Raw genomic sequence first — 27940 nt, 5'->3', positions numbered from 1 at the left:
AGCAAAAAGTTATTAATTAGAGCTTAGGACAAGATGGCCAAGCCAGCAACGGGACAGAGTGGCAACAGCAACGCCAACAACGCCAACAACAACAACAATAACAATAGCAATAGCAACAATAATAATAACAATGACGATGATTCGAATGAGAATCAAGAGAGCAGTAGCAAGTTGCTGGGTAATGGAAATGCAGTCGCAAATGGAAATGGAAATGGAAATGTTTGTCAATCAGCGACAGCATCAACGTTGCCAGCGCCAGCGAACACACCGCTGAACAAGGCCATCAAGCACGATCTGTTCCCGGAGGTCACGTTCTGCAATCTGTCCGTGGAGGAGCTGCACGATGGCAGCGGTCAGAGTCACAGCCGGGCGGTGAGGAACAGCATCATTGCGCTGGACAGCGATGGCACACTGACCATTGGCTTGATGAATGGCACACAGGTGAAGAAGCGCAAGCGTTTGATATCGAATGAATCAGGTGACTCGATAGATTCCAGCACCACAGACAAAAAGACATCGAAGATGCCCGATGGCGGCTACGGTTGGGTTGTTGTCTTTGCCTCGCTCATGGTTTCGCTTATTTGGGATGGACTCTCGTTCTCCTTCGGGTTGATCAACACACAGCTGTTGGACTATTTCAAAGAATCGCCTTCGAAGACAGCTTGGATCAGTTCGTTGTTCTTCTCGGTGCCGCTGCTCATGGGTCCGATTTGGTCGAATCTAGTGGATAAATACGGCTGCCGTAAGATGACCATTTTGGGTGGTCTCATCTCCGCCTTTGGCTTTGCCATCTCATCCATTTGCAATTCGATCGAGATGCTCATGATCACGTTCGGCATCATCAGTGGCCTGGGACTGGGCATTGGCTACGTGACCGCTGTGGTCTCGATTGCCTTTTGGTTTGACAAGAAGCGAAGCTTTGCCACCGGCATCGGTGCTTCGGGCACCGGCATTGGTACCTTTGTCTATGCCCGACTCACGCAATATTTAATCGATTCGTATGGCTGGCGTGGCGCCACTCTAATCCTGGGTGGCACCATGTTGAATGCCTGTGTCTGTGGTGCACTGATGCGTGATCCCGACTGGCTGATCGAGGAGAATCGTCTCGAGAGCCGATCGCAGAGTGTCACCACATTTTCCAATTCAAGTGTTTGCCTCGAGGAGATCAAGAAGCTGCTGGATACCGGCATCACCAAGGAGGCTGTGCTGGACACGTTGGTCACGAAGAACAACACCGAGGCGAATCAGCAAATCGATGATCCACTCGACACCGGTCTCAAGCGCTATCGTAGCGAACTCTTTCTGCCCACGTTCCTCAGCATCCAAGAACTCGACAGCGTCTGCGAGGTGAAGAGTCTCAGTCGTCGTTCGTTGCGACACAAGGAAGGTGCAGAGGCTCCCTCACGTGAGAATCTGCTGTCCATGTCGTCGGGTGCTGCACCAACGGCTCCGTATCTGAACTCTCCCGACGATACGCTGACGGGTCGAGTTCCGCCTGGCATCGTCGCTGAGACATCGAAGAAGAGCTACTTGGCCTCGATTGAGACGCTGTCGCCATCGGAGAAACGTTCAACGATTGCGGGCACCCCGAACGGTTCGTTGCGCTCCTCGGACGAGGGCTATCTCACCCAGAAGCACAACGAGGCCACGAACTATGCCAGCTCACGGTATTCGCTCAACGAAAATATATTCGCCAGCAAGCACAATACACCGTCGTTGTCTAACCTGAAGGTGAATGGATTGCGTCACAATTCCGTGGACATTCTGAGCGATGATATGCACAGCTATTACATGTCCATGAAGGAGGAAACATTTGCGCTGCTCGATCAACATCCGCGTCCACAGATATTTCAGCCAACGGCTCCAGCGGAATCCTTGGTCATCACCATACCGGAGCACGAGGAGCAGAGCGAGTTGGCGTTGCGTCGTTCGCGTTTGGACAGCATAACGGGTCTGCGTCGACTGTCCAAGTCGAAGAAACCGAATCCGCATCGCTCGAATCTGCGTCGCAACATCTCCATACGCAACTCGAACTTCCTCAAGGACATGCGCATCCATCGCAATTCAATTCACTATCGCGGCGCCATGCTCAACACGCATCGCTATCGATTGCGTGCTTCGTCCTGCCCCAACATCTATCGCAACTCGATGACGACAATTGCCAAGGAGGAGGAAGATGTAAGTACAAGTAGGAGTTAGGCGAGATTTGAGAAGTCAGTAAAACCGTCCTATTTTTAAGTAGAGCATACTTATGAGAGACAAAATATAGAAAACAAACCAAGAAGAGCAGGAAGAAAGTATTTAATTGACTGAGGTATTACAAATTATGTCCGATATGAATAGCTTAAATATTTGCATACAAGTCCAAACGACACTTTGAAGTATTTCACCGTTTCCTACTTAAAAATAGAATGAAAAGAAATCAAGAATTTTATGCACTCGATAAAAGTTGCCAAACTCTTTACTTGTTATCAATCAAAATACTCTTGATTACAAGTGTAACATATCATATGTATGATGATGATATAAGAACATCTTCGAATCGTCACAGAATAGAATAGGTCACAGTTTAACTCACATTCTCAACATGACTAAGCACATAGTAGATTAGAGCAGGAAGACATATAGTAAGGATATACTTAACTAAGATTACACAAGATATGTGTCTTCGAAGCATAAAGCTGAATAAAAATCATAATTAAGAGAGAATGAAAAGAAATCAGCCTTGATAAGATGAGTGGAGATGAAAGTTGTATACAATCGGTAATAATAGCCAATCTCTTTACTTGTTGTCAATAACAATACTACTTATCCTTGATTTTATACAAAATGATAATATAGGAAGGTAGTCCGATGTTCACAAAGTAGAATAGATCGCCGTTTAAATGGCTCTCTCAACATGACTGAGCACGTAGTAAAGTAGAGCAGAAATAATCTAGTAAGAATATACTTAACTAAGATTGCATAAGATATGTGTCTTTTGGAGCATAAGCAGAATGTGTCTTTCTAAATAACTTATTCCTAAATCTCATCTATATTTTGTTTACCACAAAATAAAGCATAGTCAATGAAAAGAAATCATTCTCGATGAGATGAGAGGAGAGTTGTATATATTATAATAATTAATAATCGTCAATACACATCATTGATCATATGTTGGATGATGATATAGGAAGCTCTTCTGATCTTCACAAAATAGAATAGGTCACAGTTTAACTCACTCTCTTAACATGACTGAACACTTAAACAAAGTGTGGAGGCCGAGTCCAAGTCCAAGTTAATCGCTTTTGCTTGACAACAGCTGCTCCGCATTTGGCTCAAGGCACGATTATCGACCCTCTTAATAAATATATATATTTATAATTATGTGTACAGTGTACACATTCATCTGTGTATACATATAATGTTTATATTATATAAAGAGCGTACGACTCATAATACATGGAACAGAGCTGATAAGCGACCATTGAGACATTCGATACGGATTTGTTTCCGTATTGCCTAATTCCAAGTCTAAATAAAACATTATCACTAACATTATCATTGTTACTATAACTGTTATCATTTATTTTCAGACCTGGTACGATAGCTTTATGGATACTGTGAAATCCGCTTTTGACTTTTCGCTCTTTTTGGATAAAAAGTTTTCGTTCTTCAATCTATCTACACTATTCCTATTCATTTGGTAAGTACACAACACGCCGAGTAGAGAGAGAAAAAGATCTCGCATCGAAGGTCTGAATCTGCGCAATCCTCAAGATACTAGTGCTATAATTATTATCCGTGAGCAGTCGCAAAAACTGTCAAACCACAAAACGTCGCAATTTATTTGGCAACAGCTCAAAATTCATAAAACATACATTATAATGAAAATATGAAGTCGATACCGCACATCGTTCGAAATTACGTAATTAAAGAAAAAGTTTTTTAAGAAAATATTCTTTCTTTATTTTGTATAACTTGTGAGGAAAATTCAATAGAATATAAAATATATATACTACTTCGTACTTTGAATATTAATATTATATATTCAGTAAGTGCTTCAGAGTTATATATACATATATGGTATGAATAAATATTATGAACTATGAATGAATCAGTTCGCTTCAAATGAACTCAGTATTCAAACTTGTTAACCTATTTAAAGGGTATCTGCGCGTCGTTGTCAAAACAAAACTCTCACTTTCAAATAAAAGTAAAATGAGCTTGTAGTAAATTTGCCGCACTGATTAAGAAATCCAATAAAATCCGCTTCAAACAAAATCTTATCTTGACATGAACATTAACTACAACAAAACGCATTACAGGTTCATCATACCCTATCTTTATCTGCCCGATTACATGAAAGAATACAACTATGATGTGAGTGTGAGTGCGGTGTTAATATCGGCGATTGGCATTGCTCAAACCGTGGGCATGATTGGCCTTGGCTATTTTGGCGATCGACCATGGATGAACATCAACATATGCTACTCCATATGCATGTTGGGTAAGTTTACACAAAAAAACAAGTTTAAGGTTCAATATTCAGAAATGATTGATTTCTGGTTTATTGCAGTTTGTGGTGCTTCGGTTTTCTTCATGCCAATTCTGATCACTAACTACAATGGCTTGATGGCCATGTGCATCATCTTTGGATTTACGTTTGCCAGCTCCTTCTCGTTCACGCCCAGCATATTGGTCAGCATTGTTGACCTGGATGATTTCACATGTGCCTACGGCTTGGTGCTGCTCGTTCAGGGCGTTGGCATGATTGCCGGACCACCCATAGCCGGTGCAATCTTTGAATATACTGGCAGGTAATTGAACTACTTTGAACCTGATTAAAAGAATAGCATATTTAATAATGCCTTCTTTTCTTATCTTGGCAGATGGGACGACTCCTTCTACTTTGCGGGCATATTTATAGCACTCTCCGGCGTCTGTTCGTATATGATTGAGTTCTGTGAGAAGAAAGCAACTAAGGAGAGTGATAGTGATGTCTCAGAGACTAAAAAAGCTCAACTTTTACATTAGCATACTTATATAACACAACACAAATGTCAACAAAAGCAAAACTCCAGTGCAATTTAGCAAAAAAAAAAAAAAAACAAAAAAACAAAAATGAAAGAAAAGCACTGCGGCCTATAATTAATAATAATATTAATATAAATCATAATGGACTAGCATTAAATGTTATAAAGTTTCTTATGTCAGATGCTGTTGCAGCTACAAAAAATACAGAAAACTCAGAGCGAATTAGTAGATAAATATCGAAAGCAAAAACTAATGTTAATCGCGTTTAAGAAATCTACATATATATTGACTTGAGAACTAATTATATACACATACATGAATAACAAAAACTATATTAGTTAGCTAACGCACTAGGACAACTACATTATACTTATACTCCAATAAATAATAGTCAGGAAAAATACAAAACAGAACAAAATGGAAAACAACAACAACAAATGCTAGAAATATTTTTTAAATATAGAGATACCAATTTCAATATCATTGCAGTGCATCACTGCCATGCGCAAACGGGTTCCCCAAATTGTCTTCTTTGATGATATATTTGTAGTTAGTAATGCAGCAAATAAACAATTTACCAATCTACGATGTAACTTATGCAATAACAACAATAAGAACAACAATTTCGCAATCAACTAAACAAAAAGTCTTCAAAGCAAAACCAGATGAATGTTAATAATAAAAACACAAAAAAAAAATGATAGCACTATACCCAAAAATTGCAAATGGTTTAGAAGCAGAGTTAAAGAGTTTTTTACTATTTGAAAACCAAAACAGTTCAAGTATTATTAATAAATAAATGAAAATGAATTGATATGAGAAATTCACGTAGCGCACTGAAATCAATTATATATACATACATATATTATTTAGTAATATGAAGCACACGTCATTTTAGTCTAACTCAAACTAACTAAAGCCTAGACAAGACACACACACACACACAAACCTTCTATATACAACCGTAGCCTATGTAGTTGTTGTTTCAAACAAATAAAAGAAAAAACCCGAGCAAACAAATTTTTTGTAGCCTTAAGCATAACACAAAGAGAACGCAAATACATTAAAATGCAAATTCTAAAAAATTTACAAAATCAATTAACTAAACCTTAATATATACAACTATATAAAACATTATTAAAAATGATAAATCACTAAAAAAAAATAAAAATAAATACAAATTACATTTTGAGACAAAAAAAAACAAAATCCAAATGAGTTTTAATACAACCCCTTTAAAAATTCTTCCCCAACAACTTGATTTTGTAATATTTATTGTGTATATTATTATTTTATTATACTGCATTGGGTCTGGCAAATACAAATGTTTATAAATAATTTGATTTTATTTCTTGGTTTATTCCTCTTCGCGTTTGTTTCGGTTTTACTTTAAGATTTATATAAACTTCGTAAATGTTGGCGACATAATCGAATTGATTTAGCATTATCACCTTGATTTCTTTCTTTATTTCTTGTATATATTTAAATATTTAAACTTATAAAAGTAGTAGTAGATTCATCGAAAAAATCAACGAATCACAATGAGAAATAAATCACGTAGTATATTTAAATTTATGTATTGTATATATGTATGTTTATGTATATATTACACGCCATCATCGGTTATCATCCAGTGTGTATAATCTTGCCTTACACAATGGTAACTAGCAAACTAACTAAATGTACACAAAAATATTATTTTATATGTATGTTTTTTTTTTTTTGCATTTTCTCGTTTTTAAGTTTACAAAATTTAGAAATCACGCACGACACATTTCACATATACAATGTTGGATTCTTTTGTTTTTGTTTACTTTAAGGTTTATTTAAAATTGTAATTGGATTTCTATTGTTATTTTGTATGCTGTGAATAATTAATTAGTTACACATACATATGTAATTGTTTGTTTGGTTACATTCTGTTTTGTTTTTTTTTCGTGTTTAGTTTCTGTACTTTAACATTACGCTTAGTGTTGAAATGTTTTCACTAATTTGGGTTTGCTAATATTTGTAGCTAAATTTATTACGATTATATTTTTGCTTGAAATGAGAGGGAAAAGTTAAACAAAAGATCAACTTCCACTACCATCTAAGAGTTAGTCACTAGCAGCTTTCCACAGAAGCGGCTATCAGCTATCGGCTATAGGCTATTGGCTGTCGGCTGTCGGTTATCGGCTATGAGCTATAGCTATCCCCAAGTGCTGGCATCGGCAATGGTTGTTTTGTTCGTACATCGTCTCTCCGTCTCTCTAATCCTAGCAACAACCACTATTAGCTGCACCACCCGCACCGCCGGATCCGGGCAAAGCTGGATTTGTGGGCGTTGCCTGTTGGCCAATTTTGATGCCGTTTGCCTGCAGTGACGAATTAAAATGATAAATTAATTACTGTGCTATGTATGTTGATTGTTAATGCCTCAGAGCAGCAGAACATACCTCATTGTTGATGTCAAAGACACTCTCCTGTATCTTTTCGTATATCTCTTTGGCTGTATTTATGAAAGCCTCCTCCACATTGGCGGCTGTGCGTGCCGAAGTCTCCATGAAGACTAGACCATGCTCGCGTGCAAATGCTTCGCCCTCCTCCTTTTTCACCTCACGTCGCGAGTCCAAATCGCTCTTGTTGCCAATGAGCATAATCACCATGTTTGAGTTCGAGTGCTGACGTGCATCCTCCAGCCATGTGGTCAGATGATTGAAGGTCTATCGCCTTATGATGTCATAGACAAGCAGAGCGCCGGCAGCGCCACGATAATATGAGCGTGTAATTGATCTATTAAAGGAAAACAAATAATGTTATAGCGAATGTTTTTTCGTTGATATCTTAACAAGGAAACCTACCTGAAGGCTTCCTGGCCAGCTGTATCCCAGATCTGCAGTTTGATTTGTTTGCCATCAATGGTAATCATGCGTGCACCAAATTCGACGCCAATTGTTAGATCGTGCACCGGTTGGAAGCGCTTGTCCGTGAACTGCAGCAGCAGACATGATTTGCCAACACCTTGAAGACACAACAAAAGGCACATTTGAGGGCATCCAGCATGCGCTCCTTGTCCAGAAAGTGATTCATTTGGAATGCCTGTTTGCGTGCCGCACCTACCGCCTCGGCGAGCAGCTTCTCCTGATCGTCCAAACCGTTCGGCATCGTCTGGAATGAAACATAGCATACAGTGTTGGGTAAAGTGGGCCAATCATTTCCACTACGACGATTATACATTTTAAATATGTGAATAAATAATGACAACAATAACGACACAATTTATATATTGAGAGAAACACATAACACACATAATACGAAGAACATGAGATGAGAGATAAGCGTCACAGCAGCTCATTGGATTGCTTTTGGAAAGTTGTGGGAAGTGCTTAAACAATGATAACACAACAACAACGAGAGCTGGAAATATATTTTTTGCCAAATTGCCGACTGCGCCCCAACCCCGAATTTGACAAAGATCGCAGGAAATGAAGTAAATTACATGGTAGTTTATTAGATAGTATTACGAGGGGTGGAGTGTGTGTTAATTGGTGTGTGTGGCGTATTTACCCTGCTTTGGCCACCGTTGGTCGCTTGACCGCTGTACGAGGACGAGCTCCAGGGATACATTCTGGGTGGTGGTGTCTTGGATGTGGATGTGGTTTTTGGACTTATGTGGACTCCTTTTTGGTTTTATTTTTATTTTTGTGGTCACCCGCAGTTTGCAAGTTGAACTGAATTTGCCGCTAGCAAAGTGGGCGGCCGAGGGCGCAGTCAGCGTTTTTTTCTTTTCTTTTTCTCTTTTTGCATCCGCTTGATATGACACTTTTGCATACGTTGCAATCTCGGATTCCGGTAACGGGCGATTACGGTTCGATTTGGGCAGCACTTACCATTACAGCAGCGTTGAGTGGGCGGAGTAAGGATGCAAAAATTGTCTTAAATCAGTAATCTTTTTTCTCAATAGTTTTGTACTAGAGGTGGCAAAACGTCGATAACACTATTTATATATCGATGCTGTTGTGTCTTTTGAAGCATCGATTATTATTGCGACTATCAATGTTTTAATTGTATCCAAATAATATAATTGTTAAAAATTATTAATTAAAAAAATGAAATATACTCAGGTCTTAATTTTTCAAACTAAAAAGGGCTGTTATTGATTATAAATTTTTATTATTTCAAAATAACACGACTGCGCATCTACCGATACCAGGGCTTAAATACTTTACAGTTTGATGTTGACTACGCTTTGAAAAAACGCGCCAGATTCAAGCAAAACGGTTTATTTGTCAGTGCTTAAATTAGAGGAGTTGTATAAGAAGTGACTATTTTTTCTCCTGCTGCTTCTTGCGCAGCTCTTTGCACATCGCGTCTTCACTACATGCCTCGGATGCTATGGGTTTACTCTGAGAAGCTTTCTCAGCAGCCTCGCGTTCCAACTTAGCGACACCATCGCGCACAACCTTTTCGATGTCGTTTAAAAGACCCGTGGTACCAAACCGAAAACGGTCTCGTGTTAGCCAACGACTGCCCAGTGTTTCATTGACCAACGTCATCCAAGCAATCGCATCACGAACTGTGCGTATTCCTCCAGCCGGTTTGATGCCAACAATTTGGCAAGTGCGTCGCTTAAACTCCTGTATAGCAAAGATCATGACTAAACCCACTGAGAGTGTGGCATTTACTATTTCCATGCCGGTGGATGTCTTAAGGAAGTCGGCGCCTGCCATCATGCACACCATGGCCGCCTTGTAGACCTTTTATCACAAGTGGATAACTTAGAGAAGTCAACCAACTATCCTTAGCAGACTACTTACATTCTCCATCGTGCCAAGCTCTCCGATGGCCAGAATGGTTTTTAACAATGCATGTTCACCGCAGGCGCTGCGCATCAGCACAACCTCGTTGTAGAGCGCCTTCCAATCGCCAAGGAGAGCCAGTTGGCGACTTATGACAACATCGATCTCTGTGGCACCCGCTAGAATAGCATGGCTAATTTCTTGCAGTCGCGTCTGCAGTCCATATTGACCAGTTGGAAATCCTGTGGTCACCGCCGAGATGGGCACATTATCCAATTGATTCAACTGCTCAAGGGTAGTGTAAGCATCTTTGACACGGGCAGGATAAACACAGACGGAGGCACAATGAATGTCTGGGAGCAGTGTGCGCTCAAAGTATTTGTCAAAGAGTTGTGGCTCGAAAGGAAAGCAGGCACGAACGCAAAGTCGACGCACATTCGCACGCGTATCATCGCCAGCTAGCGTGGTCAGATCCGTGAGCATGAGTGCTCTCAAGGCCCAGGCGATTTCATTCACGCCTGAGACCATGCAGCGCTTCGAAATGCTAATGGCAATCTCTTCCACCTGGCGCAGTGAAATGTTTACCATGAGCAGCGCAGGATCTGCAAGGATAACGTGAAGATGTCTTAAAATCTTTATATATGGAAACTGCTTACCGAAAGGCAACGTTTTATTCACAACCAATGTCTTGGAATCCATGCTGTAAGTCCAATTTTTACTAAACTGTCTCTACAAAATAGATAATTTATGTATGTTTTGATTTTTAATACGAATCGTTATCAAATAATCGTCAGTTTACTGTGATTCTATTAATTCGACACACCTTCGAAGCAAGTGCAAACATTTCTCTGATAACGATTTGCATAATACATATTGTTGACTATGCAATCGACTGTGGCGACAGACAGATAAGAGCTAATTTAATTATAATCTCACGTAATATGAAAATACCAAAGGTGTTTTGTAAATTTGTGACGGGAAATTTAATTGTGCTAATGACATTATTGCTTTTAGTGGTTGGACTAGGAAGTGATCTACAGCTAGATCATCGATGTTTCGCCCATTGTTCCCAATATTCGCTCTTCTGCATTTCATATAATCTAGATATGGTTCGTTCAAAGGCAAACAGTTCCTCCTCTCCAGTAAATACACTCGATTTAGACGCGTGCTACGAGTAGAAAAGATGCTGGGTGATATTATTTTTAAGAATACACTCTTTACTTACCGATCCATGCGTAATTTTTAAGTCATCCATGAGGATACGGTCTGAATCGGATATTGGCGATGCATCGCCCAATTCAAATAGATTATCCAGTGGCTTATCTGCCGATATGACAACACGCACTCTATTGTCGTACAGCGTATCTATTAGTGTGATGAATCGTCGCATTTGCGACTTGACATTAAGATTTAGCTGGGGAACATTTCGTATGAGGACTGTGTGAAAGAACTGTGCAATTTGCAGATAATCGCTGCCTGCCAATGGCTGTAATAAATATACGATTAAGTAGTCGAAATATAATATTCATTAGTAATAACTTACGCGATCGCATAGCTCATCGAAACTGCTGTCCAAGATCTGTCCGCAGGTGCGTTGGAATTTCAGATCGCGACCGAAGTGGGTTATTGTGCGGGGTCGAATGATGTCGTTCTCCTCGGCGCACAATATCTTAAACATGCGATTCATCTCAGAATCTGCATCTGTCTGACCTATCACAAAATAGTTGGTGTCACCCGACTGCGCAATGCGGCGGTAATCTATCGAGTCCAGCTTGGACAGCAGGCAGCGTTTCTGCAGCAATCCAATGAAGGGCAAGAAGTTGACGCGTTGTAAACCATTTTTGTACAAATCCTCGGGATGCCGATTGCTGGTGGCCACGATGACAACGCCCTTTTTGAAAAGATGCGTGAAAAGGCGCTTGAGTATCATGGCATCCGCAATGTCTGTCACTTGGAATTCGTCGAAGCAGATAAGCCATGATTTGCGTGCTATGTTCTCAGCAACCGGTTTCGTGGGGTCGAATGGTGCGGGTTTCTCTGAGTTAAAGGCGCGATCGACGGGACCCTGTCGCTCCTTGGCGTCATGGATCTGAGCGTGAACATCCGTCATGAAGGCAGTGAAGTGCACACGTTGCTTGTGATTGATCTGTATTCGGTGACATTGTTTTAGCGCAATGGAATTGTAATTATGCAGTAGAAAACTCACCTCACAGCAATCATAGAACAGATCCATGAGCGTGGTTTTGCCCACGCCTACGCTACCGTAGACATAGAGGCCTTGAGGGGCATGACTGCCCGCATTCAAGTCATCCTCAGCGTCTTCTTCACTGGATTTTCTGCCAAAGAGACGGCTGAGGAATCCGCCCCCAGATGAGGGCTGGGTAGAGGGCTGATAGCCCTTGATGCGCTTGTAGAGCAATTCCAGCTCCTTCATGGTATCCTTTTGCTTTTCGTCGGCCATCAGTTGACCCGACTGGACACGCTTCTCGTATTCAGCCAGCGGGCACAAGTTGCGGAATTGATGAGTTGCTGCTCCAGGCAGCTGAACCCGCAGGAGGAATTTCACATGATTATGCATTGTGCCGCGCACTGCGGCGCCCACTTGGTAGGGAAACATTTTATGGCCTAAATATTGAATATGTATATCACACGGTATTTGTACACTAAAAGAATATTTTGCTGGTCAGCTTAACATGTTACATAAAGCACAACAGCATTTCCGCGTCGTCGAAACGGTGACCGCGAATTTCGCACGTTGGCATTGGCCGAGAATTTCTACAACTGCTGGCCAAAATAAAAAAAAGCCATTCACAGCGAGCGAACAGCTGTTAGTTTGTTTTGTCATTCGCATGCCTAACAGCTGTCTTGCCTGTGTTCAAACGAATAGTTCGCAGTTCCAGTTCGCTGGAATTGGCAGTTACACTTATTGGTTCTTTTGAAATAAAACAACTGCAATTGATTTAAATTGAAAGTTTACACATTTATTATACACGCATTACACATATAGTTTTTTGTAATAGTAAATGGAGTATATTCGTCTCTCTCTGTCTTTAACATGCCATGCGGCTGATAACCGCAAGACACACTAATTATGGCTGACTTTTGCGATTCTACATAGCTTTATACAATCAATTTGTTGACCAGTTTGCTTCTGGCTATCTTGGCCATTGACAGTCCACGGCTCGAATTCATTTCGGTATATATTTAAGATTTATAAATGTTTTGGTATTGGTTTTTTTTTTGAATGGACAAAAAAATACATCTAAATATTTTTACTAATAAATTCATAGACAAGTTATATATATATATATGTTTTGCACATCTTGCTGGATCATTTGAATTGCAAATTTTACATTTATATTGTTTCATGTGTTACTCGTAGTTCAAAGTGAATTGGACGATGCCAATTGGTTTTGTATTATTACTTATTATTTTTAAATTCCATTGTGCTGCATTAGTTTTGATATACATACATACATATACACATCTATAGAATTGTAGCAAATGTAACATACTATAAATGTTTTATGCATTTACATGTATCTACAGATATTAATTGTGACATTGATAATTTTAAAATTGTTGTGCAGGACAATTCAAAATCTGATACAGACGGTCCATGTTACCAACATGAATATCTTAAATTTGGTTTTTGGTTTTGATTTTTCCGAATCTTCGTGTAAATCGCATTTAAAAACTAATGTTAAACACTTTCTGAGTCACCCGATTGGAGATAACTTATATTGTGTGTGGTAGCTCTATTCAATTTCGAAATGGTCCCGACTAATGTAAGAAACCTATAATGAGTGCCAATGCTATGCACATGGTTTCTGCGACAAAAATTATTTGTTTTGCATTCTTTCAAAAATTAGCAAATTACTTAACAACTACATAATGCAAATTGAATTTGAAAAATTCATACATACATATATTTTATATATATTTTTTTTTTGTTGTTTCTTATGATTTTTTTGTTTATGAACATTAAATATGTAGTAATCGATTTGAACAATACGAATATTAGTGATTTTAAAATGCAATTCAATTAGCATTAGTTTCATAAATATGATTAATAATAAATAATATTCGGCAAACATTGGCCAAACATTCTAAAAATCAGTACAATTTATTCATATCTCATTTTGGGTTATAATTTAAATGTAATATAATTATTTTAAAAATTACAAAAATTATTGCTTTTGATTTGGTTTGCGTAATATTACTTGTCAGTAATTTAATTATATAATAATTAACTTTTCAAGCCCTGTAAACTAAGTTGCATTAATAACTATGGATAGATCTGAAATGTGTTTGAATTACGAAAAAAGAATGAAACAATTTTAAATGCATTTCGATTAATTCAAAAGAAAATAAAACACAGTGGAAAATTAAATTAAAAGTATATTTTATATTTGATAAATTGATTTGAATATGTACAAAATATATAGTTTCGGTTTATACAAATAATATATAATTAAAGTACTAGATTATAGGTAAAAATAAATGATACATACATATATATACAATACAGTATTCGTAATACAGCTATGAGTTATGAGTCTATTTTGTAGCTTGTACGTTTCAAAACTTAGGCGTATCGATTTTTGTTTTGTTTTTGGGAGCTTTTCATTATTATCGTCTATGTAAATAATCCTTGGGATTTTGTATGCACCGAATTTTGGGGTAACCAAAAATTTGAATGGGTATAAAACTGAAAATGTCCCTCCATTTGAACCTTCCCCCGAACCCATTTCCCATCCCCAAATGGCCCCCGTCAATTTCTGCCCATGCTCAGTCGTTGTGTGCGAGTGTTTGTTGGTGGCTCCTTTAGAGCACGTGCAGATTCTCGCAACTCTTCGATTTGGAATCGCGCGTCCAGACACGTCCAAGCAGCCCCTTGACCTTCAGGCTGGTCGAGGTACGCGAGCCGCGATATTTACGTGGACTGCAGAAAATGAGAAAAACAGAAACGGAAAAGTTTGTGTTGTAATTAACTGCCGGATGGACATGGATGCAGACCAGCGACACTCACCTGCTGTGCGCACTGCCCGGCGGCGTACCAGCCGCATCTCCCAGCGCTGATCCAAGCGGACCCAGCGGAGTGTTGGCATTGAGGCAGCCGGCGCTGAGCGGTGAGCATGCTCGACGCTTTGACTTGCGAATGGAACGCTTGCGAAACAGATCCCTAGAATGGAAGAAAGGAAAATTACAGCACATTGCCAAAGGAAAGAGTTTTTGCGAAATGCTTACCTCGACTTTTCGGGATTCTCGAGCTTGAGGCGTATCTGGGACAACAGACCGACGAGCAGCTCATCCACATTGTGATTGATGCCCACCGACGTCTCAATGAATTTGCAATCATACGCTGTGGCCATGGCCTTGCCCTCTACAAGTGAAAACAAGCAAATAAAAACACAACAATAAACAAGTTGGAAATTTTTAGTGTCACGATGAATCTCGGTTATGCGGCAAGTTAATCAAATCAAATTGCGTCGCTTAGTTAAACTCTTAGGTGGGTAATAAAAACCAAACTTGGACAATTTATATCTAAACACGTTGCCCATTAACCTATGCTCCTCTTCCTCTCTCTCTCTCTCTCTCTCTCTCTCTCACTCTTCCCAACCTGCATCAGCATGGCATCAGTTTTCCATGTTGCCTGCCAGTTCTCTATATTTCGTCACGTTTCCTGCGCCTGCTGTCGTTAAATCTGAAGCTATGAGTACAATAAGTAGCCAAGTGTGTGTGTGTGTGTGTATTTTTAGGCACTGTTCGGTTTTATGACACCCGAACATACACACACATAATGTACATAAATACACATACATTTTTATTAACGATGTGCGAAAAAGTTGGCGTCATTTTATTAGATTTTGATAGGATGTTCTCATCTCTCTCCTAAAGCGTTACTAGAGTATTATGCTGCTTTTATTAAACATCCAGATGGTAGCAACAACAACAGCGGGAAAAGCAGAAATTTTAAAGCTGAGCTAGATGCGAAATATTTGCTAATTTCCACCCGCTCTCGCTCTTCCCGAGGGTGAGCTTAGCAAAAGTCAGTTGGGTTCTCCGACCGACGCTTAATTAAAAGCAAACAAAACACATAAACAATGGAAACTGCTTGGCTGCCAACTGGCCATTGCAAAACTGCATTTCAAGAGCTTTAACAAAAGCTATATACTATATATGTATGCTGTAGCTATATATGAATGTTTCTTTTTTCATTTCAATTGGTTTTTTTTTAATAATAAATACTTGTAGAAGGTATGCGGGCATGATTTTGGGTCGCGTGTTGGGCCTTACAAAATGCTATAAATATTTTATGAAATTAAGGTCCCAGCATTTCCCCTCGACCGTCCTCTTTGCATTGACAACAATAGCAATGAGCTTATTTGAACGTAAGCCGCAGGAATGAAATGTAATCAATTTTGCGCTTAAACAATTTCCCGAGCATCAAGCAAACGCACTTGTTGCCACTTCCCCCCACTTGCCCGCTTTCGTATTTTGTCGCATGACCTAAATTTGCAGATTTCTTTTGTTGACGGAGACACTTCCGTAAGCGGCCATTAAAGACAAATGTAATTTGTAAAAATATTGAATATCTTAGATGAAAGCCATGCCCGCCGGATAGGCTATACATTTAATATAACCGTGAACAAATCTGTTGGCCATTTTAATTCACAAAAAAATGTCATGGAATAGTCGAAGCGGAAATACCCTAAGCTTTCATTTGCATGCAAATCCTTTAAAGCAATTAACATATTCGCTTAAAAGCAGTTCTGTTATATAACATTGCTTTAACAGCACTTCTGTTAAGTCAGCTCTGTAGCTTGGGCAGCCCTTTCATGTTATGTTAATAGCATCAATATATTGTTCAGGAAGCCTGTCATGTCATGTTAATAGCTATTGTATGCGTTAAAAGTAATGTGTTTCATTGCTTACACCCAAATCCAGTTAAAATATCTGTAAGCTTTTGAAGGGTATCTTAAGTGGATGTACTTGGAAATACATAAAAGGCAACGAGCGGCGAGCATGACAGGCGAGTGACCTTCAATTGCTTTAGATTTAACGACAGCCTGTAGTCCTCCATCTATATATTTATATATATGTATAAAATATCTATATATATATATATATATATATGCTAGCTATATTCATAACATATCTGTGTGTGTCTGTGTGTTTGTGTGCTGGGCGTACCGCCAATCAACTTCCGCTTGATCAATTTTCATTGAGAAACCAAAATTAAAGCGACTGCAGCTGTCTGTGGTCGCTTTTATGCTGTCCTTTGCAGGGACACCCACCTAACCATACTGTAAAGAGATAAACGCTTTCGTTTTATCAAGCTATTTTTATAGATTTCAAAATGTGGAGGGTCGAGGAAGGTAGAAAAAGAATCCAATTGAGCGCATTTTGAAGTGTTAATGAAAATGCTGAAATCGTTTAGTGATGTGAGCATGTGACGCGCATTTATTTACCTTCGGATGTAACGAGTCGACTCCTGGCCAGGTCCGCTTTGTTTGACACCAGTATGACGGCTTTCTGTGCGATATTCTGATTGGTCCATAACACCTGAAGCACCTGCTCGGCAATGCTAAAGCTGCTGCGGTCCGCGGCAGAGTAGATGACGCAGTAACCATGTGGATCATAGTTGGTCAAGCATTCATTCGGCTGTGAAAGCAGAGCACAAAAAAAAAAGCATACCACATAAAAAACTGACATTGAGTGAGGTTCAAGAGTGCTTTGCCTGGTGGCTGAGAGTAGAGGAGCTAAGCTCTGTCTATGTCTGCGTCTGTGTCCTGTATCCTGTGTGTATGAATGTGTTGATTGTGTATGTTAATGGCATTATGAAATGTCACAGATAAAGTATCTTTAAGGTTGAATGGTTAGACTTTTTTATTCGAGTGCTGAGTGGGGTGGATTGTCCTTGCTTTAAATGACATTTCGCCAAAGTAGTGCCAAGTAAAAGGTCTTTTATGAATAAAACGTGAGATGAGATGAGAGGTGAGATGAGAGGTGAATTGAATTGAGTTACTTACCGTCATTTCGGTGTATCCATGATCTATGAAAATCAACTCGGATTCTTCGCCACTGAGTAATACTGATACGGCTTTTTCGCCCGATTCGTCATCTGTTTGCAGTAAAGTAAATAAATTAGTGAAATTTGTCCAGTTGCTTAATTACATTTTAAGTATATGAATAAATATTACGCAATAATAAGAATTGAAAAGAAATGTAAGCTACAAATGAAAGGTGCAAGAAACGTGAATTCATTCAGATAGTATTTACGAGTATTTACATAGTACGATATATTTACAATTGACATTTTAGTTGGTTTTTGTTTTTTAGATATGGTGTGGTGTGATCTGTTTGCAGAGGCACTATCATGATACTACAATTAAATACGTATAGCAAGGGAAGGGAAGTACAGAACAGCATCGAAATCTTGATGTTTTAAATGAAATCCCAAATTGGCGCCCGAAAGTATGCAATGAATTGTGAATCTGACTGTTTTAAGTGTGTGAGTGTGCGCCAACCTATTCGTGTGTGCAGCCTATTTGTGTGTGTGTGTGCGTGTGTGTGTGTGAGAGAAAGAATATAGTACATTAACCGGACACTTTTGTGGCATGGCGCATTTACTTGATTTTTATTAATTGCGCTGAAATAATTTATTGCTTTTAGAGCCTGAGCTGAACTCGCGAAGGCAAATTGATGATGCACATCTGGGTGACACTGCCTCCCATTTGGATTCACTCAATTGGCTGTGGCAAACGCATAAATTACCACAGTAATTGGCATATTCGAGTATTTATGGCGTATAGTATATGTATATATTTTTTTCCATAAATGTATGTATAAAATTGCAGGGCAATTTATTTTGTTTGTGTTTTACATCTAGATGCAATTAAAGTGTTGTTCAAATGTCAGTCCTTGTACATCAGTGAAGGACACGCCCGATGCTTGAACTTCAGAGTCATAGTCATAGTCACATTCATCGTATATATCCATTTAATAACTAGGGAATTATCATAAATCACAACCTCTCGAACAAACAAAACAAAGCCGCATTTATTGGACAATCAATTGATTAAGCTGGTCAGCAGGGAGGAGCAGGAGCAGGAGGTGATTTCTGCGTGTCTGCGTGACTTTAAGTGTGCGGTATATAAGTATTTGTGTGGCAAAGAAAACTACTTTGGGCATAAGCCAGTGTCCTAATTGTTGAAGGCGTAACGTGTGTGTGTGTGGTGTAACGAGGGGCGTGGAGCGTGGGACGTGTAACGTGTGGCGTGTCCAGTGTATTTAGGTTAAGACTTAAACTTAGGAGCTAGTTAAGTTAATTTAGTTAATTGGAATCTCAACGCAAATGCAGCTCAAACGTTAAAAACAGGTGTCAAAATAAATTTTATGGAAATAAATTTGTGTTATTATTATTTTTTTTTTTTTTTTTGTCGGCAAAGTTGATTAAAAATTTTGGAAAGCGTTTTAGTATATATGTATGTAGGTTAGATAATGTAGTTTGGAATAAATATTATTAATAATAATAATTATTTTGGATAGAATTTTTTTTAGATTTAGTTGTTGTTGATGTTGTTGCTATTACCGTCGGCGGCTTTTTCAATATGTATGCGGATATCACAGTTGCCTAGATCTGAGTTAAGGGTTAAAGTTATTAACAATTTGATTTGATATTTTTTGTTGTTGTCATTTTGATTGTTGTTGATTTTGTTGTTATTGTATTTTTTTTGATATTAATGTTGAATGAAACGTTTTTTTTTGGTTACGGATGTTTTATGGCCGAAAGACGAGAGAGAACAGAACAAAATATCATTTGTATGATGTTAAAATATTGACAAATGCATTTTTACAATTATTTTAAGTGCTGGCATTGAATTTACAGCAAATGTTATTAATGGAAATTGGAGCTTTTTATTCGAATTTCCCAATTAATCTGTCCTGTACCCATTGAAAATGTGGAGAGTGGAGTTTATTAAATTTTTGTGTGCAACAAAACACGACTGTCAAGTACATAGCTTATCCGGGTGCGTATACGTGATGTGGGTACAGGATCTCGGTGGGTCGATGATTCAATTGCAATTTTTGGGTAAAAATATGTTGTTTGATTTTAATGTCTCCAAATTCCCGCATGTAAAAAGCACTTTTTCCGCACTGTACATCTGCAGGTCACTTTTTATTTTTGTTTTCCGCGCATTGCGACTTGTTAAAAAATTTCCAGCAAAATATATTTTTTGATGTTCGTTTATGCCAATTGTGCTATGAAATCTCAGTGCCCATATGTACAAGGCGGGTCGTAAAAGTCAACCAACATAAAAAAGAATTATATACGAATATCTGTATATTTATATATGTATATATCTGTTATATATAAATATAAATATGTTTTGTGAGATGGTCGTAAATATTTCGTAGTCAAGGGCAAAGCACAAGCGACACACAAAATTCAACAGATAAACAAACAAAATCAGAATCGGCAAAAACAAATACAAAGTCAGCGCAAAGTAAAAAGAGACGAATAGTTAAGAAAAAGAAAAACAAGATGAAAAGTATAAATTGTGAAGGCAAATGCCAAGGCAACAAACAAAAAACTAGAAAAGAAACCAAAAAAAAAAACAAAAAAAAACAAAGGGCACAATAAAACTAGAAATACACATTGAAGGGTCAAGGGTTGAGGACCAGACTGGCACAAGAACTGGACACACATACATATGCACAACACATACACATACATACACGCACACACACACACAATGACAAAGCACTAATGTCCAAACCCAAAACACTAAAGCGAACTTTAAGCAGCATTCGCTGGAGGAGTTTTTAAGTGGCGAGAGGCACATAACATACATATATAGACAGCAGGATGAATGTGGGATAGGGCGGGGGGAGATGTGGAATCTGTGTTTGTGTGTGTAGTCAACTCACCAATGCTCGTGTCATATGCATGCAAATACTCTGAGGTCATGAACTGCGAGACCAGCGAACTTTTGCCCACTGCCGGACCGCCAAGCATCAAAACTCTGCAAAAGGATTAGCTCAATTAAGTACCCGACTCTGCAGCAGCTTTTCGGCGGTCTGTGTGTGTGGCTTACCTGTAGGGACCATTGCCTGGATTTGATGTACTGCTCTCTCGACTCGATGCCAGTGATGTGCGTGCCGAGGCCGAACTTGGCGCTGGCAGCTGCTGTTGTCCATGTTGTTGTTGTTGCTGCTGCTGCTGTTGCTGGGCTGTCAAGTGCTCGGTGCTGGAGTTGGAGCTGGCAACGCTGTTGTTGGAGCGACTGCGTCGACTCTTTAGCGAATCTCCACGATTGACAACGCCTTTGCCCGTAATGGAAAAGTGTCGCAGTCTGTAGTATTCCTCCTCAACGCCAGTGTTGGGCATGGAAGCCACGCTGCAGACACAGACACAGAGAGAGAGAGAGAGAGAGAGAGCACAAAGCAAAGTTTATTAAGTCATTGTTATTAGAAAAGAGCTTTGCGTATCTGCGACACTCACCGAGATCGTTGCTGGGGCAGACACAGTTGATTGGGGCGTCCCGAGGCACGGCTGCCGGGCATTTTCACCGACTGCGAGCGACTGTGGTGTGGTGAGCCATAGCTGCAAATGTTTAGTGGCAACCATATTTAAATATAATTTGCATACAGCTTAGAGCTTAGAGCAGACAACGTGTAAGGCAAACTGTTGCAAGCAAGTCAATTTGCGATATAACCTTTTGTACCCGTCTATATTGAGACACAAACAAAATTCTAAGAATTGATACTGCAAACTTTTTGCAAAAATTCCTATTAAGAGCTGCTGCTGCTGTTGACAAGCTTCGAATACTACAATATGGTATTTTCTGTGTCAGTTGGTATGCAACACGGTTTGACCTTGGTTGCTGTTATTGAAACATCTTTGTATGCCATGTTGACCGCAAGTTGTTTCACAAGTTGTGCCACACAAATTGTCCAACAAGTTGTTTGACAACAGTTATGCAAACAATTCAATATGCAATAGGCTGACTTCGATTAGTTTTCACAGAAGAAACACAAACAAAATGCGTAACCGCAATTTCTATTCAATTTTGTGTAATATTTAAACAAAACAAATAGAATGTAAGCTTAAATTCGAAGTATTTTCTTGTATGCAATGAAATTTGCCGAATACCAGATTGATTTGGAATTCCCAACATATTGTTCGCAATTATGGCCTAGGAAATAAAAATTTAAACACAATTGTGTTTTGTTAACAAATAAATAACAAAAAATGTAAACCTGAAAGCAAAGAATGTTCAGGTTCAGCCCGAAAGTATGCAATGAAAATTACTCTAATGCCAAGTGATTTCCAATTACAATTTGGATATTAAACTATCAATATAGTGCAGTATTATGATCTTGCTAACTACTGAAATAAAATTCGGCAATTTCTATTGAATGTTGTGTAATATTTAAGTAAAACATGAAATGTACAAAGAAAACAAAAAGTTTTCATAGCCAGCCCTAAAGTAAGCAATGAAAATTTCTGAAATGCCATATTGATTTCGAATTATTGCAGTCTGTACAATTAAGTAACATACTATATTACAATATTATGGAGTTACTAAAAAGGCAAATAAAAATTTTGCTGCTTACTGCTTACATTGCAAATGTAATTCATGTTTATTATTGATTTTATTTGCTCACATGTAACTCTTGGTCATTCGAAAACATTTTGATAGCCTTTCGGCCATTGCGTTTTTATGAGATTCTATTTTTTTGTTTAAGGGGAATTGCCCCTATCAATCGGATAAATAAAGTCTGCAAAACCTAAATGGCCCCGACGCCATATCAAATAATAAGATCTGCAATTTATGACCTACCGCATTTCAAAGTCACGCAGCTCCTCAATGGTAAGGGTATTTGTTACATCCAACAGCTGTCGCATGTTCTCGTCCCTCTTGTTGTGTGACTGTTGCTGCTGCTGCTGCTGTTGTTGCTGTTGCGACGAGTAGCCATGTCCCTGCACCTGGTGATGATGATGGTGATGATGCAGCAGCTGAGCGGCATGCGGCGGATGTGCCAGCTGCTGTGAGTGTCGCTTTCGAGCGTTCAACTCCTTGCCCTGCTCCACGCTGATGAAATCGCCTTCATTTTTGATGAGCAGCGTCTCAACCGTGTTGTCCATGCTGAGTGAGGGCTGCATAAGTGCAAAGAGAAAGCACAAAAAAAGAATGAAAAATAAGGTAAGCGGATTGTTACAATTGAATGGTCTGCGTTGCCAACTTTCGAATCTGTGCGGCCTGCACTTTCTATTCAGACCTTGTTGAGTGGCTCAAGGCTATGCTCCACTTAACAGGAGTGGATTAGTGCACAATAACTTTCAGCCTTATCTCTATACCTTGAATAGGTGTCGCCTCGCTTCGCTTTGACTCGTTGTTGCAACATTCCTAATGCCACATCGCGTGCTGCCTGGTGGCCAAGTGTACGAAGGCCAAGCGGTGCATTTTTGCAATTGGTGTCGAGGCAAAATACTTTCGAATACTTTAACTAGCAGCCAGACTATGTTAGCCAGCAAATCAGTTGAGCAGAAATTCGCTACCAAATTGTATTCTAATGAGACGCAAGTCTTTGAAATGTATCTGAAGCTGAGATTGAGCTCCTTCTCTGCTAGGTGATTGTTCCAAGAAATATATATGTTTGTAGCCCGCAGTCAAACTTGTGAAGGTGGCGCGAATAAACAAGCGAAACGCATAAATTGCAACAAATTGAAATTTTTCAACAAATTTACGCAAACGGCAAAAGTTTTGCCATAAATTACAGGCTACGTTAGGCATCGTCTCGCTACCTGTGTAAAGACGAAGGACTGACAGCCAGACACAAGTACACACACACATACGCACGCACACACACATACATATACTCACTCGGCAAGTTGCCGTAAATATGTGAGTATTTATTCAGCAAATGGTGAAATTAATTTGTATATTTTATTGGCTGGCATGACAAAAAAAAGAACTTTATCCAGCCTAATTAATAACACATACATCTTGTCTGCTGGGTGAGAGTGTGTGCGTGTCTGTGTGCAATAGTGTGTGTGCGTGTTACACCTTTGATGAGTTGTTGCCACATGAGTTGTGTGCGGCATAAAAGTTATCCAAACGCTTCAAGTGGCCAACTTTGGACAAACACACACGAGGGAACAATTTTTGCTCGATGGGAGATCGCCCGCAGCGAGCAAATGTTGATGAAGACATCAAGTTTTATGATGACAATGCGGCGTATGAGTAATTGCCAGTATTGTGCAGTATGTGCTACACACACACACACACATACACATAACTGAAAGAGATAGCTGTGTTAACCACTGATAAGCAAACACCAGCTGTGCGGTCTACGAGTTATTCAACGCTTTTTCCCCGCAAAATTTCATTTTTCTATTTTTTCTCTTTTTTTTTTGGTATCCTCATACGCCCCGTGGTACAACGAGAATATGTTCACGTTCGCAGACACGTAGCAACACAAAAGCCTAAAAATACAAATTTTTGCCTTGCCATGACCTGTAGATAAAAGCCTGTGTGTGGGGTATATACACACAATATGTGAAAGAGATTACATGGCCAATAAATCTTGCTTAGCGTATTGTCAATGAAATAATCTACTGTTAAGGAGTAAAGCTCTTTAAGCCCCGAACTGAACTGATTTGCAGGGTATCAGCTAGTTGAATACTCACAATAATTAGAGCTTGTATTTGATTTGGTCTGTTTCGCATCATTTCCCAATTGGCCATTAACCAAAACGGGATGCACAGTGCGAACGCTTTTTAAATAGACAAATTAAGGGAAAAAACTCAACAAAAAAATGAACTAATAAAACGAACCAAAAGGAGGTGTGAGAAATTGTGCTATCTTTTTCGAATTTGTATTTGTATTGTCAATTAGTGCGGGCCAACGGGGCGTATGAGTGCTGTGTGTATATTGAATTGCATTTGCAGCTTCAATATGTAAATACTTTGCACTCATCTATAATTTAAGCTGCTGTCCGTGATAAATATGCATTCGGTTTAGAGGTAAACCATGGCAGATATGTATGTGCATAAATTTGCTCGCCGGCTGCGTCTGCCAGAGCTCATTTCACACCTCAATGTGTTCGCCTCTCTCTCGGCTAAACAACCCCTAGTTGTATATTTTTTGCCATGCATAAGCGTATAACGATGTTTAAAAATACATTTAGTTTGCTTTCAATGTGTACGAAAATAAGCGCTCACACTTACGTGATGAAAATCACTTGTGTTTTCCATTAAATGGCGCTTCTCTGTGTTCAATCGCTTGTAAAATGCGAGCTAGCATTAAAAATAAAACCAATTTATAGAGCTCTAAACATTGCAGTTGCTTAGCAGATAGAGAGAGAGAGAGTCTTTAGTTTGAATTTAAATGAATCGATATTTGAATATATATTGCTCTTAAACTGTTTTCATTTTGGGGGAGTGAGAAACGAGTTGTATGTTCAAATTTTAATTGAAAACCCAATGTTGACTTTGCGAATATTGTCTCCTTTGTTTCTATCCGCTTTATGAAAGCAATTTGCAATATTTTGCGATGATAGAAAAGTACTTTAGCTGAGCAGACAATTTCCATCTGTTATTTGTCTGCTTCGTTCTCTCATTATAATTCGCATATGGAAAACATATCAATAGATCATCTAATTATTGAGGCTGTGGTGTATTGGTTTTTTTTCTTGTGTAGTAATTAGTCTAATTGTTATTGGTTTCGCACACAAACACACAAGCAGAAACTATCATTACATTCCAATGGCCCGCTGTGCAGTGTCTCTTCTGCCAGTTGATTACATTGCGGTTACATTGAATCATTAGGAACGCTGTGGGGGATTCTTATTTCTTTGGCCTGGCCACACGCCAGACGCATGTCTAAGGGTGCAAAGTCCGACCAAAACCGACCAAAAGGTGTGGGTTTTATCTTGTTCTATCTCTCTCTCGACTATTCCAGCATTTTTCAATCATCTTCTTCAGCTGCAACTCAACTATTTGGGATACGCGTTGCTTGAACATTTCCGTGTGTTGTGGCTATTTACAGCTGCTGAACAATGGACAGCAAATGCATCTTACAGCTTGCATCTTTTCTTTGGTTTATTTATAGCCTTGGTTTATTTTGTACAGCTGCAAAAAGTGCAGCTAATGCTGCGCTGCACGGCCAATGGGGTCAATGAAATCGAAACTGAGCGAAAAACAGAAAGAAAAGACTCACGACTCACGCTCAGGTGTTGCCAGTCACACGAGGGGCTCTCGTTCAGGTCTCACATAAATCAGTTAATTAATTGCAATTAAATGGCACGCAGAACACGCCAGTAACACACTGCCCCCAAGGAGAATGAACTGATGAACACGCATTAAATGTGTACAGGGATAATTGATACACATTTCGCAAACTACCCACAACAAAAAACTAAGCGCCAGCTGGGAGCTGCTGCTACGTGTCAGCGTATACGCAACGACATTAAGTATACGCAATGTTTAAGTGGGAGGCCTGTGAACTTTTGCTTGTTAGTTGTATTTCTTTTTTGTTTTTTTGGCAATGTCTAGATCTATAATTAGCGGTAATTCGTGTGCGTCCTTGACAAACGCACAACATGAAAAGAACACAGCAAAAAAAAAAAAAAACACGAACAACTCAAAAAACTGCAAAGCAAGTAAAAAATTGTTGTGGTGGGCCAAGTCAATAACCGCATTTAGCGAATTAATAACGAAATATGCTGCCATTTGTTAATATTAATGGCTTTCAATTATATAATTTGAACCCGTGAAATGAAAGTGTGACCCTTTGATTGTTAGATTGACCTTCGTCCGCATACGTTTTTGAGTTTTCATTTCAAATGTATTTGCGTAAGTATAATGAACTCAACTGCAGAAAAGTTCCATTTGTGTGCTGTTTAAATAATGTAGCACCTTTTTGCCTCTTTGGAGAGACCTAAATTTAAATATCCTCATTAAATATTCAATTAAGAGTTAGCCAAGAGGTTGCCGTTGTCTTTTGCGATTCTCTAGAGATTCAACAAATGGTCTCAAGTTGCAGCCATTAGGCGAGTCTTTTAGGCCACCTAAAACGGCAAATTGTAGAGGGGGGAAATCGTGCATGCATGATGGCCTTAAATGTTGCCTGCCTTTGACACTAAGGCCCAAAGTGAATGCATTTGCACGTTAACACTTTGTAGTGTTGCGACCTCACCTCCTCCTTCTCCTTCTCCTTGTTGATTTCAATGCAAAATCAATAGCGGGAAACAACAACAACAACAACAGCAATAAATGCAGCAAAGCAAAAATGTTATTTGCATGCCTGTTTTTGATATTTCCAACGTGTGTTTTCCAAGGCGACGACTACTAGTCAAAACGGTGGGCGGAGGCAACAGGAAACTTGGCGCAAAGCATTTAGTTGTTTACATTCCACAAGAGGGGAGCAGACACAAAAGGAGGGCGGATGGTAGATAGTGACCACCAAGGTTGCAATCATAGCAGTTTGCAGCTGCTGCTGTTGCTTGGCTAATGATTCACGTTCGACAGTTGCAAAATGTGCAACATGCAACGAGAGCTCAGTAACTAATAGCTTGGAAAGCAAGCAAAGCAAAATGAAACAATATTATCTCGTTGATTCTGACGACACGTATTTATATGGCCAATTCCGCGAAATATTCACGCCGGATATAATGAATGCCTCTTTTTCTGCGTTGTTTTGGAAATGTTCTTTTTCATATTAAGGAAATGATAATGCTTAATAAATTAACAGTAGACAGAGGGCAGCTATAGAATATCTGTTTATATAGTATACTTTATATGCTGCAGAAAGAAGTGCGCTTCTATATATGAGAATACTATATAAAATTATAGCTACTTATGACCTGTTTTTTGTTATTGTTACAAGGAAATGCGGCACTCCATATAAGAGTACTATGTACAGCAGCATCTCTCATTCCTGTTATTAAGTAGGAATAATGCATATCTATACTTCTTTCTGGGTATTTAAAATCGAACTACTCATTACGCCTTACAATGAAATCGCACAAAGTTCATAAATCAAAATGGGACGTGAGTGAGGGAGGAATAAAAAGGATTGGAGATTGTCGTCGTCGTTGTCGTTGTCGTCCGGCGAATGGATTACAAATGC

The 27940-nt window shown here is 39.1% G+C and overlaps 4 protein-coding genes and 1 pseudogene across 9 annotated transcripts in view; 1 reads left to right on the top strand and 4 right to left on the bottom strand.

Moving 5' to 3' along the window:
• Nucleotides 1-29: 29 nt before the first annotated feature.
• On the top strand, nt 30-5898 carry LOC117567179 (uncharacterized). Its single transcript, XM_034247001.2, has 5 exons — nt 30-2178; nt 3576-3685; nt 4308-4489; nt 4559-4799; nt 4872-5898. The coding sequence occupies exons 1-5, from the start codon at nt 34-36 to the stop codon at nt 5014-5016; spliced, it is 2823 nt and encodes a 940-aa protein (XP_034102892.1). The 5' UTR covers nt 30-33; the 3' UTR covers nt 5017-5898.
• A 913-nt stretch (nt 5899-6811) lies between these two features.
• LOC117570417 (ras-related protein Rab-2A-like) lies at nt 6812-8237 on the bottom strand (annotated as a pseudogene).
• Nucleotides 8238-9148: 911 nt separating this feature from the next.
• LOC117569710 (deoxyribose-phosphate aldolase-like) lies at nt 9149-10605 on the bottom strand. Its single transcript, XM_034250976.2, has 3 exons — nt 10451-10605; nt 9813-10396; nt 9149-9752 (listed from the first exon to the last, which is right to left on the bottom strand). Exons 1-3 carry the CDS (start codon nt 10491-10493, stop codon nt 9321-9323), a joined length of 1059 nt encoding a protein of 352 aa, XP_034106867.1. The 5' UTR covers nt 10494-10605; the 3' UTR covers nt 9149-9320.
• A 63-nt stretch (nt 10606-10668) lies between these two features.
• LOC117569709 (putative ATPase N2B) lies at nt 10669-12627 on the bottom strand. The gene is made up of 4 exons (XM_034250974.2): nt 12001-12627; nt 11338-11940; nt 11020-11280; nt 10669-10962 (listed from the first exon to the last, which is right to left on the bottom strand). The coding sequence occupies exons 1-4, from the start codon at nt 12409-12411 to the stop codon at nt 10840-10842; spliced, it is 1398 nt and encodes a 465-aa protein (XP_034106865.1). The 5' UTR covers nt 12412-12627; the 3' UTR covers nt 10669-10839.
• Nucleotides 12628-14244: 1617 nt separating this feature from the next.
• The window catches only part of LOC117566376 (mucin-5AC), a 46801-nt gene continuing 33105 nt past the window's right edge, over nt 14245-27940 (bottom strand). For 3 of the 6 annotated variants that reach the window (XM_034245872.2, XM_034245873.2, XM_052005141.1), the window contains exons 7-16: nt 22649-22965; nt 21307-21408; nt 20900-21202; nt 20733-20827; nt 19393-19440; nt 17831-17922; nt 17270-17462; nt 15045-15180; nt 14827-14979; nt 14245-14739 (exon numbers count right to left, since the gene is read on the bottom strand). In XM_034245872.2, coding sequence (XP_034101763.1) covers nt 14622-14739; nt 14827-14979; nt 15045-15180; nt 17270-17462; nt 17831-17922; nt 19393-19440; nt 20733-20827; nt 20900-21202; nt 21307-21408; nt 22649-22965 — 1557 coding nt within the window. In that variant the 3' untranslated portion in view covers nt 14245-14621. The remainder of the gene's footprint in view (nt 14740-14826; nt 14980-15044; nt 15181-17269; nt 17463-17830; nt 17923-19392; nt 19441-20732; nt 20828-20899; nt 21203-21306; nt 21409-22648; nt 22966-27940) is intronic. The other 3 variants (XM_034245876.2, XM_034245875.2, XM_034245877.2) reach the window with 3 other exon arrangements.

Source organism: Drosophila albomicans, chromosome 3 (assembly GCF_009650485.2).
Source record: "Drosophila albomicans strain 15112-1751.03 chromosome 3, ASM965048v2, whole genome shotgun sequence".
Classification (NCBI taxonomy): Eukaryota; Metazoa; Arthropoda; class Insecta; order Diptera; family Drosophilidae; genus Drosophila; species Drosophila albomicans.
The sequence above is the reverse complement of the archived record's forward strand: the minus strand, read 5'-3'. Positions and strand labels throughout refer to the sequence as shown.